The following is a 13,213-nucleotide window of genomic DNA, read 5'->3' as shown; positions in this document are numbered from 1 at the left end:
GTGATGAGAAGTTAGAAAATATAGATGAAATGACCAGGGCCCGGTTCCCCAAAAAGTTCTTATCTCTAAGTAGTTCTTAACCTATTCCTTAACCTCTCTCTTAAGGCCAATTTATACTTCTGCGTCGAGAGTACGCCGTAGTGTACTGCGTTGGCTACGCACGTAGGCGACGCCGTTGTGAGCATTTATACTTCTGCATTCAGGTCTCGGTTGCTCTGCAGTACTGCTCTGAAACGCTAGTTGGCGGCGGAGGGTTTTAATGTTCCACTGTGTTTAGATTCCTCACGGCTAGGTTACTACAAGTAATAGCGACTGAAAGAGAGTGGATCATGTTGGAGTTGGAGCTTATTGAGGTGAAAAACAGTTCATTTTAGTGAAATTACTAAAGATGAAAGGCAGAAATGAGAGAAGACGTCGGAGGAGATGGTACGTGTGGAAATGCGTGAGAAGGTTCGTGCGGAAATGCATAGGAGGAAATGTGATGCTACCAAGCTGACCAATCACCGATCTTGCGGTCTGTGTCGTCGCGGCTTGTAGTTACATTTTTGAGGAGGTGCGCGTCAGGCTACGGCGAAGGGTACGCGGTATGGGACGCGTCTGTGTGTATGCTACGCCGTACCTACTGCGCGCACCCTACGCAGAAGTATAAATTGGCCTTTAACCTTATGGCACGGTTCCCGAAACGTTCGTACGCTAAGTATATCTTCTGTAAGTCACACTTTCGTAAGGTTGGTCTGGACCATTTGTAAACTCTCTCTTAGTGTTGTTTGAGCTCAAGACGCTAGTTGCCGCCACTGTGCAGCAGTCTTTAGAAACTTTCACACATTTTCAAAACTATTTCACCTTTTTTCAAAACTCTGAACACAATTCCCAAAATTTCACACACAAAATGCAAAATGCCTCACATCTCCTTCAAAAATGTAACTGCATTCAAAATACCATAAACACATGTCAGAATGAAGCATTTCCATCAAATGGCAAACACTTATTTCATAATAGTGCATTTTTTGATACACCATGTAAACATTGTTTTTTTTTTCTAAATCTAAAGCTCTTTAGTCTTCCATACGCTTATATCTACATTTCAATACAATGTTCTACTGTGAAAGTAGTCTTCTGAGAGGGGTAACAAGTACACTGTAATCACCAATGCAATGTAGAAACAGAAAATATTCATTAGGCCAAACATTACTGTTGTGTACAGTATACAACAAAACCATAAACATATTTAAACCAAAAGTATATTCTTTATATAGTACAGTAATACAGTAAAGGACACAATTGACTCTGTGGGGGTCTCTGTCCATTGTTGGCATCTATTGTTCAAAACAGGTAATCTGACCTTTGACCTATTATAGGCTTGTGCAACAGTAAAGCAGTGATTGGTTAGTGATCAGTAAAACAATTAGAGTTTGCACATATGATGAGTTTTTGCGTGACCTGGTGAATAATTGTAGCATTTTGATTGGTGTGTTTGGAAAAGAAACCTCCTAATCGTTCACATAAAACTGTGAATTGGGTTATATTGTGAAAAACATTTTTTTTGTTTGCCAAGGCAATATGTGAATGGGCGTGAACAGGCCAGCCCCATCATGTATAATTAGGTGATTAGGTGACAAAGACACGCATAATAATGAGCCTTTCATTCAGGTGAGTCAGACAAGAAAAAATTGAAAGGACAACATACACACACACATACATACATATATACAGTATGTAATGAGAAGTTCAGATGCAAAAGCCTCTAAGTGCCATTTGAAATTCTTCTAAAATGATAATTTTATCAAGCTTGCATATTTAAGTTTAGTAATTTCACTTAAATGACTATTAATAGGTAGTCTTCATTGCCAATTAAGTGAAATTACTGAACTTAATTATACAAGCTTGATAAAAATGATCATTCTAAAAATGATCATTCTAGAAGAAAATTTCAAATGGCATTTAGAGGCTTCTGAACTCTTCATATATATACATGTATGTATAAAATCAAAGTATAAATGAAAGTCAAAAAACATGTTTAGACATACCTGGAAACAAATGCTGATCAAATAGGTGCCATTTAGAATTGGTTCAATGTTGAAGTTTAAAACATCTTGAAAAGAAAATAATATGAGCAGAAACTCTAACAGTCTAACTAAATGAACGTTGGTTCATAGGTTCCTTCACACAACCGAATCATATTTAAACACTCTTTTTGGTTATACATATAACTAATGTTATCTTACTAATGTAAGCATGTCGGACGGAGCGAAAGTGAATTAACGCACGGCGCGCGCGTCTGTGAATTCGTCTGTTCTTTCCTATCAGACGTGCATTTAATATTTAAGCAGTATTTGTGGAGTTTACAGACATTATTCAATAACGCGATTAGAACAAAGCACTTTGGTAACTGAGGTAAATTTTTTTCCAGGATCTCCTCACTGCGCAGCAAGACAAAAGGTTAGGACGAGGTTAGATCCGTAATAAACTGTATGTTTTTATCAATGTGTGCGTTTTCATGGTTTACCCATAGACTGTAAAAAAATATGGACGTAGTATCTGTGACGTCACCCATAGGTTTCTGAAGAGCGATTTTGAAGCCTAAAGTGGGCGGGGCCGGCCGTCGCCATCTTGGCAGTGCGTCACCTCTCGTCACTACCGGATAAATTAGCGGGTGGAGCTGAGGTACTAATGCTATGCTACTCATAGATGCTACTGCCCTCGCGCTGAATTGACAGCTGCTACTCATAGATGCTACTGCCCTGAATTCGCCTTTGGCTAAGCCACACACTAGAATGTAGATTGACTAATCACAGCGCAGCCAAGAACAAGCTCCCACAGAGGTCGGACACTTTTTTGCAGCGCTCCATTGACTTTTAACCCAGGGAGGTTGGAGGGGGGTGTCCCTTTTTTACCCTTCCCAAAACTGAAGTCAAATCCCGACAAGTGTCGTCTTTGGATTAAACTGTAAAAAAATCAACATGCACATTAACACTTTACTCTAAAAGTCCTTAACACCAGGATTTCAACACTGGATATTTTATAAGTTTCCAATTAACTTATAGTATTTATGCTTGAAATAAACCATTAACTGTACTTTAAGCATGCAGACTTGATGTAACTTGCATGTTAACTTGCATGTGAAAATTATTTAATAAGGTTACAAGAGTAAACACAAGTACAAGCCAAGTACACTTAAACTTTCAGTATTCAGAAAGAATACTTTTCTTTAGTATATCTTGATCAAATGATTACTTAGACTTTTCTGTATACTTGTCAGTATATGCCAAGTATACTTAAGTATAAATTTGTGAAGTATATATCTGAAAAGTATATTGAAAGTAGACTGAAAGTACACTCTCTTATTTTTAGTTTAAAACAAGTATTCTAATAGCACACTTGAATAAACTTATTTTTCGTAAGGGTCTTTTTTGCTTCTAACCTTACTGTGAAGTTATACTAGTTAGTTAGACCGTTTTATAATGTTTTAGGTTATGATTTCGGTTCTCATACGCTAGCACACGCTGCTAATAAATACAATGTTATACTCGTGTCCTCCGTTTGCTTTGTAATAACGATTATAGAAGTAAATAGAGACCTACCCAGCTTTGCATTAAAGGCACACTATGCACTCTCTGGTTTTTTTGTAAAACAGTGACCTCTAGAGCCGCTGTGGTGTACTTGCACTGTCGTAAATAACCGTTATTCCCCTGTTACTGCATATACTGTCAAGTGCTAGACTGCTTTTTAATAATAAAGTTGCCTATCGCGTTTGCTGGCTTATAGCGTTTTTACATGATTTCTGCAAAATCAGAAGTAAATAGCCTATAGTGTATAGGCTACTGTATAATTTCATTCATGTTTTTTGATTGTAATGTTAAAATTACAAAATGTCAGATGACATCAATCAAGTTAAATGTACGTCGCATTATTTCATAACATTGGACGTTATGATTTAGACATGATTACAATTTATCATAATAGCAAATTGTGTTCAATTATTTACAACCTCTAGGCTTATATATGTCCTAATAATTATGTGAGATATTGACTATGTCCTCATGGTAATCGCAAGAATCAACATCAACAGCGTCAAGATTTGATTGATTCATAATCAACACAATTTGAAGTTACAGTCGGGAAGTGTACTGTTAGTCAGATAAACTTGATATAACAGTAACTTACACACGTCATAAGAAATCCGAACCAGACACAGGACTAAAGATACGTGATAAATACACATCACAACACCTGAGACCAGCTGGCAAACTAGCTCTTGTGGCAAGCTCGGCAATAAAACATAACGGAAAAAACAACAAGACTAAGAGAAACGACTTTAAGTTTTTAGGAAGTCTGCTTAAAGCTCTGGTAATCGAAAGCTATAGACATGTGAGAATTATTGAACTGGTCTTATTATCAACAACGGATGAATGAACAGCACCGTAAAAAATGACATACCACAAGCCAGTGCAGCAACATACAATATAGAAACAACTAGTATACAAATACAAACAAGTTTATAAATAAGAGATTTACTTACAAGTCCATCAACAAGATCGCCAGGTCAGCATCGCAGTTACAATCCAGTGCAGCTTTTAAGCTCGCGCCAACGAGTGAAAGCCCGACCGAGTGGACTCTTGTCCGGTTTCTAGCACGGTCCGATTCTCTTTCCCTGTTTCGAAAGTAGCTTCATACAGTATGATGTTGTTGATGCGTGTGACGTCGTTGCCGTAAACCATTTCGTGATTCTCACGCGCTGTGTCAGGGGCGCCACTCTCAAACTTGCATGGCTGGTTTTTCCGGCGGCGTCCCCCCCAAGCTTTCCTACCAGGATGATTCGCCCTACTATGACTTTGTAACCACCAAAACGACTTTGAAGCTGTTATATTAAGGTACAGATCTTGCATAGAGTGCCTTTAACAGTTGTTGCTCCCTGATATTGTTAGTCCCAGCCTCCGTCTCGATTAGGATCTGCGGTGGTTCATTTTTTGACTGTGACCGGTAACGTTATGCTTTTGCCTCTAGCCTATTTGGATGCCTTGTTGTTTCTTGCGTTTCACCTGTATGTCTTGAATATAGCCTACGCATATTGCAGCCCCTTTTGCCCACTTCTATCGGACACTTTATTTGCTGCTTCATAAAAGTTTGATAACATTTCAGCAGGATGAGCTGTCACAGCATAAGTTATGCAGAGCGCAGATGAAGTTTGACGGATGTAGCAACAGTAACTAAGGGGGGCGGGGCTTAGCCAAAGGTGAATTGACAGCTGATTGAAAAAGTAAAGCCAATGGTTAAAGTTCATGTTTTTGCCCTTCGAAATATTATAATAGTTAAGACGTAACTAAAAGTGAGACTATTTACTTTACTTTTTTATCAACTTTATTTATCTCACAAGGGGCAATTATTTAAGAGCATGTATACAAGTACATAACACAGATCACACACATTTTTCACAACATACAAGCAGTCAACTATGTGCATCATGATGCATTATTATTCTGCTAGTTAAAAATGTATTAGTTACTTACAATATTGCTCTAAGCTTGCATGTGACCGTGATTCAAGGCAAGCACACGTCAGTCGGCATCTCACGTCAAGTTCGTAAAGAGCTTTAATTCAGTCCATTTTACAATCTGATTTTGGCCACCTCTCATTTTCTCAGATGGTAAAAACAGTAAATGAACTAAAAATCCGCGCTCATTCAAGGGTGTGCATCATGGACGGAGAGAAGCACTGAAATCATCAGACATAGTGCATGCGAGGGAAACAGCTGGAAACACGGCGCTGGTTGTTCTCTCGACGGAATCCAACAGCGTGCACGGGCGAAGGTATAATACATGTATAAAATTGTATGAAATAATCACGGAAAAATAAAAAAATAAAATAAAATGCTAGTATGACTGTGGCACATGAGTGGCAAAAATACAGATAACCAAACAATAACAACAACAAAAAAATAATCAAACAACAGGAAGCAATAACGGAATGCTTATAAATCACATGGAAACAGTGGCTGGCCTGGTCCCTTTTAAGAGAAACCAAGCATGTTAGTTACCAACCTCATTAAACAGCATTAACATGGTCAATTCAAACATGACTAAAAATATAGGCCTACTTTTCAGTATGCTCAATTGTCCCACAGCGTATTAACACATGCAGATATAAGGGAACATTACGTTGCTACGGACAGAGAAAAGTTGTTAAAACATGTCTCAATGCAAATATAACACATTCAATGAAACATCTACATATTGAGGCATTTACCAGTGCACTGCAGTCCTGCAGCTCGAGTCACAATGGAGGTGATCTCATAAAAGTTAGGGTGGCGGTAAAACTCCTAAGCGGTGAGCAGCCGGTAACAAGAAGTAGACGAATGAGAACGTCCTTGTCTCAGTTCTCGCGCATGCGCCCATAAGGAAGTAATGGAATAGTGGAATAAAGTCGTTATTTATGTTTTTTTTCGCACAAAAAGTAGTCTCGTCGCTTGATAAACTGATAATTGAGCCGCTGTAGGCACATGGAATATTTAAACCTTTTCTTTAATGACTTTATGGGCCGTCAAGAGCCAGTCCCTTAGGAAGCCTATGGAAGAGTGATCCACCTCTCAGATTCAATCAAAAATATCTTTATTTGTGTTCCGAAGATGAACGAAGGTCTTACGGGGTTGGAACAGCATGGGGGTGAGTAATTAATGACTTAATTTTCATTTTTGGGTGAACTAACCCTTTAATAAAATGAAATAAATAAGTATTAAAATTCAATGGCAGTAATTAAACATGCTCTACAATGTTCAGTTATACCTGCATGAAATGAGTCCAACTCACACAACCACACCTAGCATCAACAGAAAAGATGTCAGCCTTGCAGCTAGCAAACATTTATCACTTCCTGATTAGTCATGTGCTCTTACAACAGATCACATGATTCTGTGTGTTGCATGAATGTGCTGCAGCTATGTTGTATGCCTGCCTGAGTAGATCCCACAGTCACTCCTCCCAAAAAGTGCCATCGCCCCCGACGATCCTGCAGCAGCCCCTACCATCCCCACATTGGCATTGGATACTGTGGACCTTGGCAAATTGTGAGAATTCTGGTGTTTCCCAGCTGTTGCCCGTCTGGTGCATCTAAGACCTGGCGACCTGCCTTGAAGTTGGTAGTTCCCAACCTCGTCATCATCATCATCACCCTCATCCCAACCATCATCCTCTCCTACCGCTGCTTCAGGCACCTCATTGGGAGCAATTGGTGGCAGTTCTGTAGTGACAGCAGCGGTTGGAATAGGCCTTACTTCTTCTATCCAGGTGAGGACATCCTCGTCACTGCAAGTCAAGTTGCTTTCTGGGCAAGTAGATTTTGTGCTTGGCTGAGGGACCTTTGGGACTGATGGTATAGTCTCTAACTGTGATGCTCTAATCTCTGATCTATGGACTTGCCGGACGTTACCAGTTCCATCAACCATTGTTATGGTGTAGGGTCCACCAGGGTCAGTCGGTGCCCTGACAACTTTATACAGTACTGGTGACCAGACATCCTGGATCTTGCGGCGACCATGGCAACGGTGATCTTTTAAGTAGACAAGTTGACCCTCTTTAAAACCCTTGTCACACACCTGTTGGTTATGGTTTCGCTGCCCGTAATCTGCTGCTTCCTCCATGTTCTTGCGGGCCAGTTCACGAGTAACCTGAAGTCGTTCCTGATGCTGTAAGACCCATTCATCCCAAGAGTTTCCTCTGTGTCAGTAGCCCTCAAGAGAAAATCCACAGGAAGTTGGGGTGTCACGCCAAACATCAATGAGTAAGGCGAATGACCAGTAGAGCTGTGGGTAGAGGTGTTGTATGCCCACACCAACTGGGAGATGTACTTTGGCCACGCCCTTTTCTTTTCTATAGTGAGTGATCGTAGGAGGTCATGAAGGGTCCTGTTAAATCTTTCGCATTGACCATTCCCTTGGGGATGGTATGCTGTTGTTCTAGACTTTTTAATCCAATATAGCTGACACAACTGTGCAATGAGTGCACTCTCGAAGTTTCTCCCTTGGTCGGAATGTATCGGTTTAGGCACTCCGAAGCGATAAAACCAACAGTCAACTAGGACCTTCGCCACTGTACTGGCACTTTGACCTTTGGCTGGAATTGCCTCTGTGTACTTTGAGAAAACATCTGTCATGACCAAAACATTTTCCCATCCGTCTATTGCAGACTCAAGCAGGGTGAAGTCTATAGCAAGCACGTCCAATGGCTGACTGGCCAGCAGAACCCCTTGGTAGGTCTTTACTCTGGGCTGAACAGCTTTAGCCAGCACACAGTGTTGGCAGTTCTGACAGTACTTCTCAATTTCTGCTCCCATCCCTGGCCAGTAACACCGTTGCCTCACCAGGTCAGTGGTCCGCCGTACTCCTTGATGTCCATGTTGGTCATGGAGACCCTGGAGAAGCTCCTGGTGGAGACACTGGGGTAGGAGTAGCTGAATGTATGGCTGCCCATGAGGAGCAGTTGTCTTTCGGTACAGAAGGTCGTCCTTCTCCAGGATACGATCCCACTGCCGGAGGAGATGCTGTACATCCTTGGTGACTTTGGCCCGCTGCTCCTTGCTGGCAGATCTTCCTAGTCTCCAAAGACAAAGAAAGTCTTTCAAAACAGGGTCCGCCCCCTGCAACCTGGCCAGATCAGTATTGGACTTGACTTCCTCAGTTCTGTCAGGAGTAAGCGGCTGGGAAGATTTAACTCTCAGCTGGTCAGTCTCCAGAACTGTGGTAATAATAATAATAATAATACATTTTATTTCGGGGCACCTTTCAAGACACCCAAGGACGCCTTACAGAGAAAAGTTAAAACAGAACATTAAAACTAGCCAAAAATAATATCAATATAAAATCAAGTTGGTACAATCAAAAAATAAAATAAAGTCTCAATGAAAATCTAAGTAGAATAAGCTAGTCTGAACAGATGAGTTTTAAGTTGAGATTTGAATTGAGGAAGAGAGTCTATTTGACGGATGTGAAATGGGAGAGAATTCCACAGACGTGGTGCAGAACGGCTAAAGGCTCTAGCCCCCATGGTGCTCATTCTGAATGTTGGAACAGATAAAATACCAGCAGTGGAGGAGCGAAGTGTTCGAGGAGGATTGTATGGAAGAAGCAGATCAGAGAGGTATGAAGGGGCCAGATCATGGAGAGCTTTGAAGGTTAACAGAAGAACTTTGTAATTGATCCGGTAAGGTACAGGAAGCCAATGGAGCTGAATAAAAATCGGTGTGATGTGGTCAGTTGATCTTGTATTGGTGATAATACGAGCTGCAGAGTTCTGAATGGATTGCAAACGATGGAGAAGTTTATTTGTGGTGCCCATGAGGAGAGCGTTGCAATAGTCAATGCGGGATATGATCAGAGCCTGAACAAGGATGTGTGTATTGTGCTGGGAGAGGAAGGGTCGGAGTCTTGAGATGTTACGAAGGTGAAAGTAAGCAGTCCGAGTAATATTACTGATGTGAGGGCCAAAGGAAAGTGCGCTGTCTAGGATGACACCAAGACTTATGACTTGGGATCTTGTGGTCTCTGATTGAGTGCTGTATTGACGAGAGAGAGTCAGCATTAGCATTATTTTTACCTGGTCAGTAATGCATGGTGAAGTCGAAGGCTGCCAACTGAGCAACCCATCTTTGTTCAGTAGCCCCCCAGCTTCAGGGTCTGAAAATGACTCAAAGGGTTATTGTCTGTATAGACAGCACATTTGCTGCCCAGTAAATACTCTCTGAACTTTTCGGAGACTGCCCATTTTAATGCTAAGAACTCAAGCTCCATGGAGCTGTAATTCTCCATGTTACGCTCTGAACCACGCAATGAGCGACTGGCATATGGTCTCAATTTTCCATCCTTCTCCTGAGACAGGACTGCACCTAGTCCTTGGTGACTAGCATCTATCTCCAAGACCAAAAGGCTTGGTGAAATCGACGAATGCTAAAATGGGAACACGTGTAAACATTCTCTTCAACACAGTAAAACTTCTCTCACATCTTTCAGTCCACATACTGGGTAGAACTGCAGCTGGCCTGGTCCTACTCTTCTTGGCGGCTTTAATAACGTCCGCCACTAGTTGGTGAACTGGAGCCGCTAACTGGGCAAACCCCTTAATGAAGCGACGATAATTGCTGCAAAATCCTAGAAATGATCGAACATCAGTCACATCACAGGGCCTCCTCCAGTTACTCACAGCAGATATCTTTTCTGGGTCAGTGGCCACGCCTTCTTTGGACACAAGATGTCCTAAGTACTGCACCTCTCTCCTGAAAAAGTGGCACTTACTCAGCTTTTCCTTAAGCCCTTTCTGTTAGAGTCGACTAAGGACCATCTCCAGTCTCTGCAAGTGCTGGACCACAGAAGAAGAAAAAATTATGACATCATCCAGATATAAAAGAACTGAGTGAAAGCTCTGGTCACCAAATATTCGCTCCATGAGCGTCTGAAAAGTTCCGGGAGCATTACAAAGTCCAAATTGCATCCTTTCAAATTCAAAAAGGCCAAAGGGAGTACAGAATGCAGTTTTTGGCTTGTCTCTCTCAGCAACAGCAACTTGGTTATAGCCACTAGCCAAGTCCAGAGTTGAAAACCACTGTGCACCTGACAAGGCGTCCAAAGACTCCTCAATACGAGGTAATGGGTAGGCATCCTTTCTTGTCTTGGCATTAAGTTGGCGGTAATCAACACACATCCGTAGCTCTCCAGTTTTCTTTTGCACCAGGACAATGGGTGATGCATAAGGGCTGCTACTCTCCCTAATCACTTTGCTATCCATAAGCTGTTTAATATGGTCTTTCACAGTCTGCCACTGTGTAGGGGGTATTCGCCTATATCTTTGTCTGATGGGTGCATCATCTAAAAGAGGTATCTCATGTACAATTTCATCAGTGCAACCCAGATCTCCATCATATTTAGCAAAGACATCACTATACTTCTCTAACAGCTGTTTTACTTGGCTCTCTTCTTCAGGTGAAAGCTCTGACCAGTGTAAAGCTGCTAGGGCTTTTGAGATGGGGACAGGTGGCTCACCAGCAGTATGTATATTAACTAGGGAAACCTCTCCATTCTCCCCCTCAAACCTCAGAAGCTCTGCCTGAACGTCAACTACTGAGTGTAACATACCCAACACCTGCTTTGAATGGACTGTATCACCAGTAGCTCCTACATTGACTACCGGAACACATGTCAAACCATTAGAAACACTGAGTGATGACACAGACAACAACAAACCTGGGGCAAGATCTGAGCCTCCAGGTTCCAACAACATTGTGACAGGTGGAGTATGTGGGACTTTTGGGCAGATGACCTTAATAAACTTAAGTGACCTCGCTGGTATAAACTCCCCACCCTTTTCTAAAACGCGCACTCGCCCCTCGTGAGTTAAATGGCACACATCTTGGTGACGACAGTAGTGGAGAGAAGACTCCCAATAGGCCTCTACCTGAACAACACTTAGGGAAGCAAATAAATCTCCACCCTGTTGTGCAAATAACTCCCTATAACACTGAGCAATGACATTCATTCCTAACAGCCCTAATGTGCGAGCCCTAATGTGACATGCATTCCTAATGTGTGAGGTGCATCTTTCACCACCAAAACCCCCCTTCCTGGAAAGGTTCTACCCAGTACTTGGATATCCAACTCTAAATATCCAACATAGGGGATATCTAAACCATCTGCAGCTTTTAAAGCCAACTACCCACATGACTTGAGCTTAGGTGCACCCCAATGTTGAAGGACTTCCTTAAAAAGAGACTCTGTTATTGTCGTCACCATAGAACCAGTGTCCAGTAAACACTTTACTTCAACACCCCCCATCTTTACCTTCACTACAGGACATTTAGCTACAAGTGAGATGCTCTTTAGCTCTCGTCTTAATAAAACATCACGTACATGCTCCATAAACGGATCTCTAACTAATATATCTGGGTCTGTCAACCTACTAGGGTAAGCACGCTTAATTTATCCAATTAAAGCCCACAAAGAGTGTGAAAATTCTTTTAGAGATTCCCCATCTTTTTGTTTTCTATCAAAGAATTGTCGATGCAGGCTGACAAATGAGGAGGAGGAACCATAAACCTCTTTTAAGATTTTTAAAATTGTGTCCGGATTCTCCTGCTCAATATGTCATATACATATTGAGGCATTTACCAGTGCACTGTAGTCCTGCAGCTCGAGTCACAATGGAGGTGATCACATATTGAGCCATTTACCAGTGCACTGTAGTCCTGCAGCTCGAGTCACAATGGAGGTGATCTCATAAAAGTTAAACTTCCATACAGAAGCCTGTATCCCCCGTGAAGAGTAGACATGCACTTCTAGAATTACCCTTAATAAAATGAAATAAACAAGTATTAAAATTCAATGGCAGTATTTAAACATACTCTACAATGATCAGTTATACCTGCATGAAATGAGAGTCCAACTCACACAACCACACCTAGCATCAACAGAAAAGATGTCTGCCTTGCAGCTAACAAACATTTATCAGTTCCTGATTAGTCATGAATTCGGGTGTTGCGTGAATGTGCTGCAGCTATGTTGTATGCCTGCCTGAGTAAATCCCCACACGAGTTACAGGTAATTTCTCGGACGCGTTTCAGAAAGATTTCTGCGGAGACAGAGTGAGCTGAAAGTACACACTGTTTAATTTATTTATTTTACTAAAACACAGGGTTTTGATATTACTAATGGCTCGTTTCCACTGAGGGGTACGGTACGGTACAGTACAGTACGGGTCGGGTACACCATGATCAGGCTTGCGTTTCCACCGCCAACAGTACCCTTACTTGATAGGCGTGGTATGCTGGAAAGAAGCGACTGACATCATTTTCGCGCGAAGAAAGCGACATAGTAAACAATAATGGATGACAGACAGCAGACCTTGTTCTTGCTTCTCGGCATGTTTGTCACTAGAAAGCGCTGGCATTAGGCGTTTCCAAGAAGCCAACGCAAAGTCCGACTCAGGAGAATGATCCCGAGGCACTCTGCTCGCTCTGGCTATGCGACTCAGGTTATCTCTGTAAGTTCATTTTAGGCAACAATAAAACGAAATATGTTATAAAACACCACTCTGCTTCTTTTCGATTTCATTTCAATACTTTGTAAACATTCTAAAGCACACAAATGTGGTTCAGGCAATGCATAGCCTATTGATTATATTCAGTGCATGTAGCCTATGTAACGTAGCCTATTTATAACAAAAACTAAATATAAAAC

General features: G+C 41.6%; 2 protein-coding genes across 2 annotated transcripts in view; one reads left to right on the top strand and one right to left on the bottom strand.

Annotated features, from left to right (window-relative positions):
- Window positions 1-13,213, top strand: part of ptprda (protein tyrosine phosphatase receptor type Da) — a 945,911-nt gene that overhangs the window by 297,659 nt on the left and 635,039 nt on the right. The gene's annotated exons all lie outside the window — the stretch shown is intronic.
- On the bottom strand, window positions 6,932-7,633 carry LOC148998371 (uncharacterized). Its single transcript, XM_089132763.1, has one exon. It carries the CDS (start codon window positions 7,631-7,633, stop codon window positions 6,932-6,934), a length of 702 nt encoding a protein of 233 aa, XP_088988889.1.

Source organism: Pimephales promelas, chromosome 1, assembly GCF_988280905.1.
Source record: "Pimephales promelas chromosome 1, fPimPro1.hap1.1, whole genome shotgun sequence".
NCBI classification, from domain to species: domain Eukaryota; kingdom Metazoa; phylum Chordata; class Actinopteri; order Cypriniformes; family Leuciscidae; genus Pimephales; species Pimephales promelas.
Note: the sequence above shows the minus strand (reverse complement) of the source record. Positions and strands in the feature narration are given on the sequence as shown.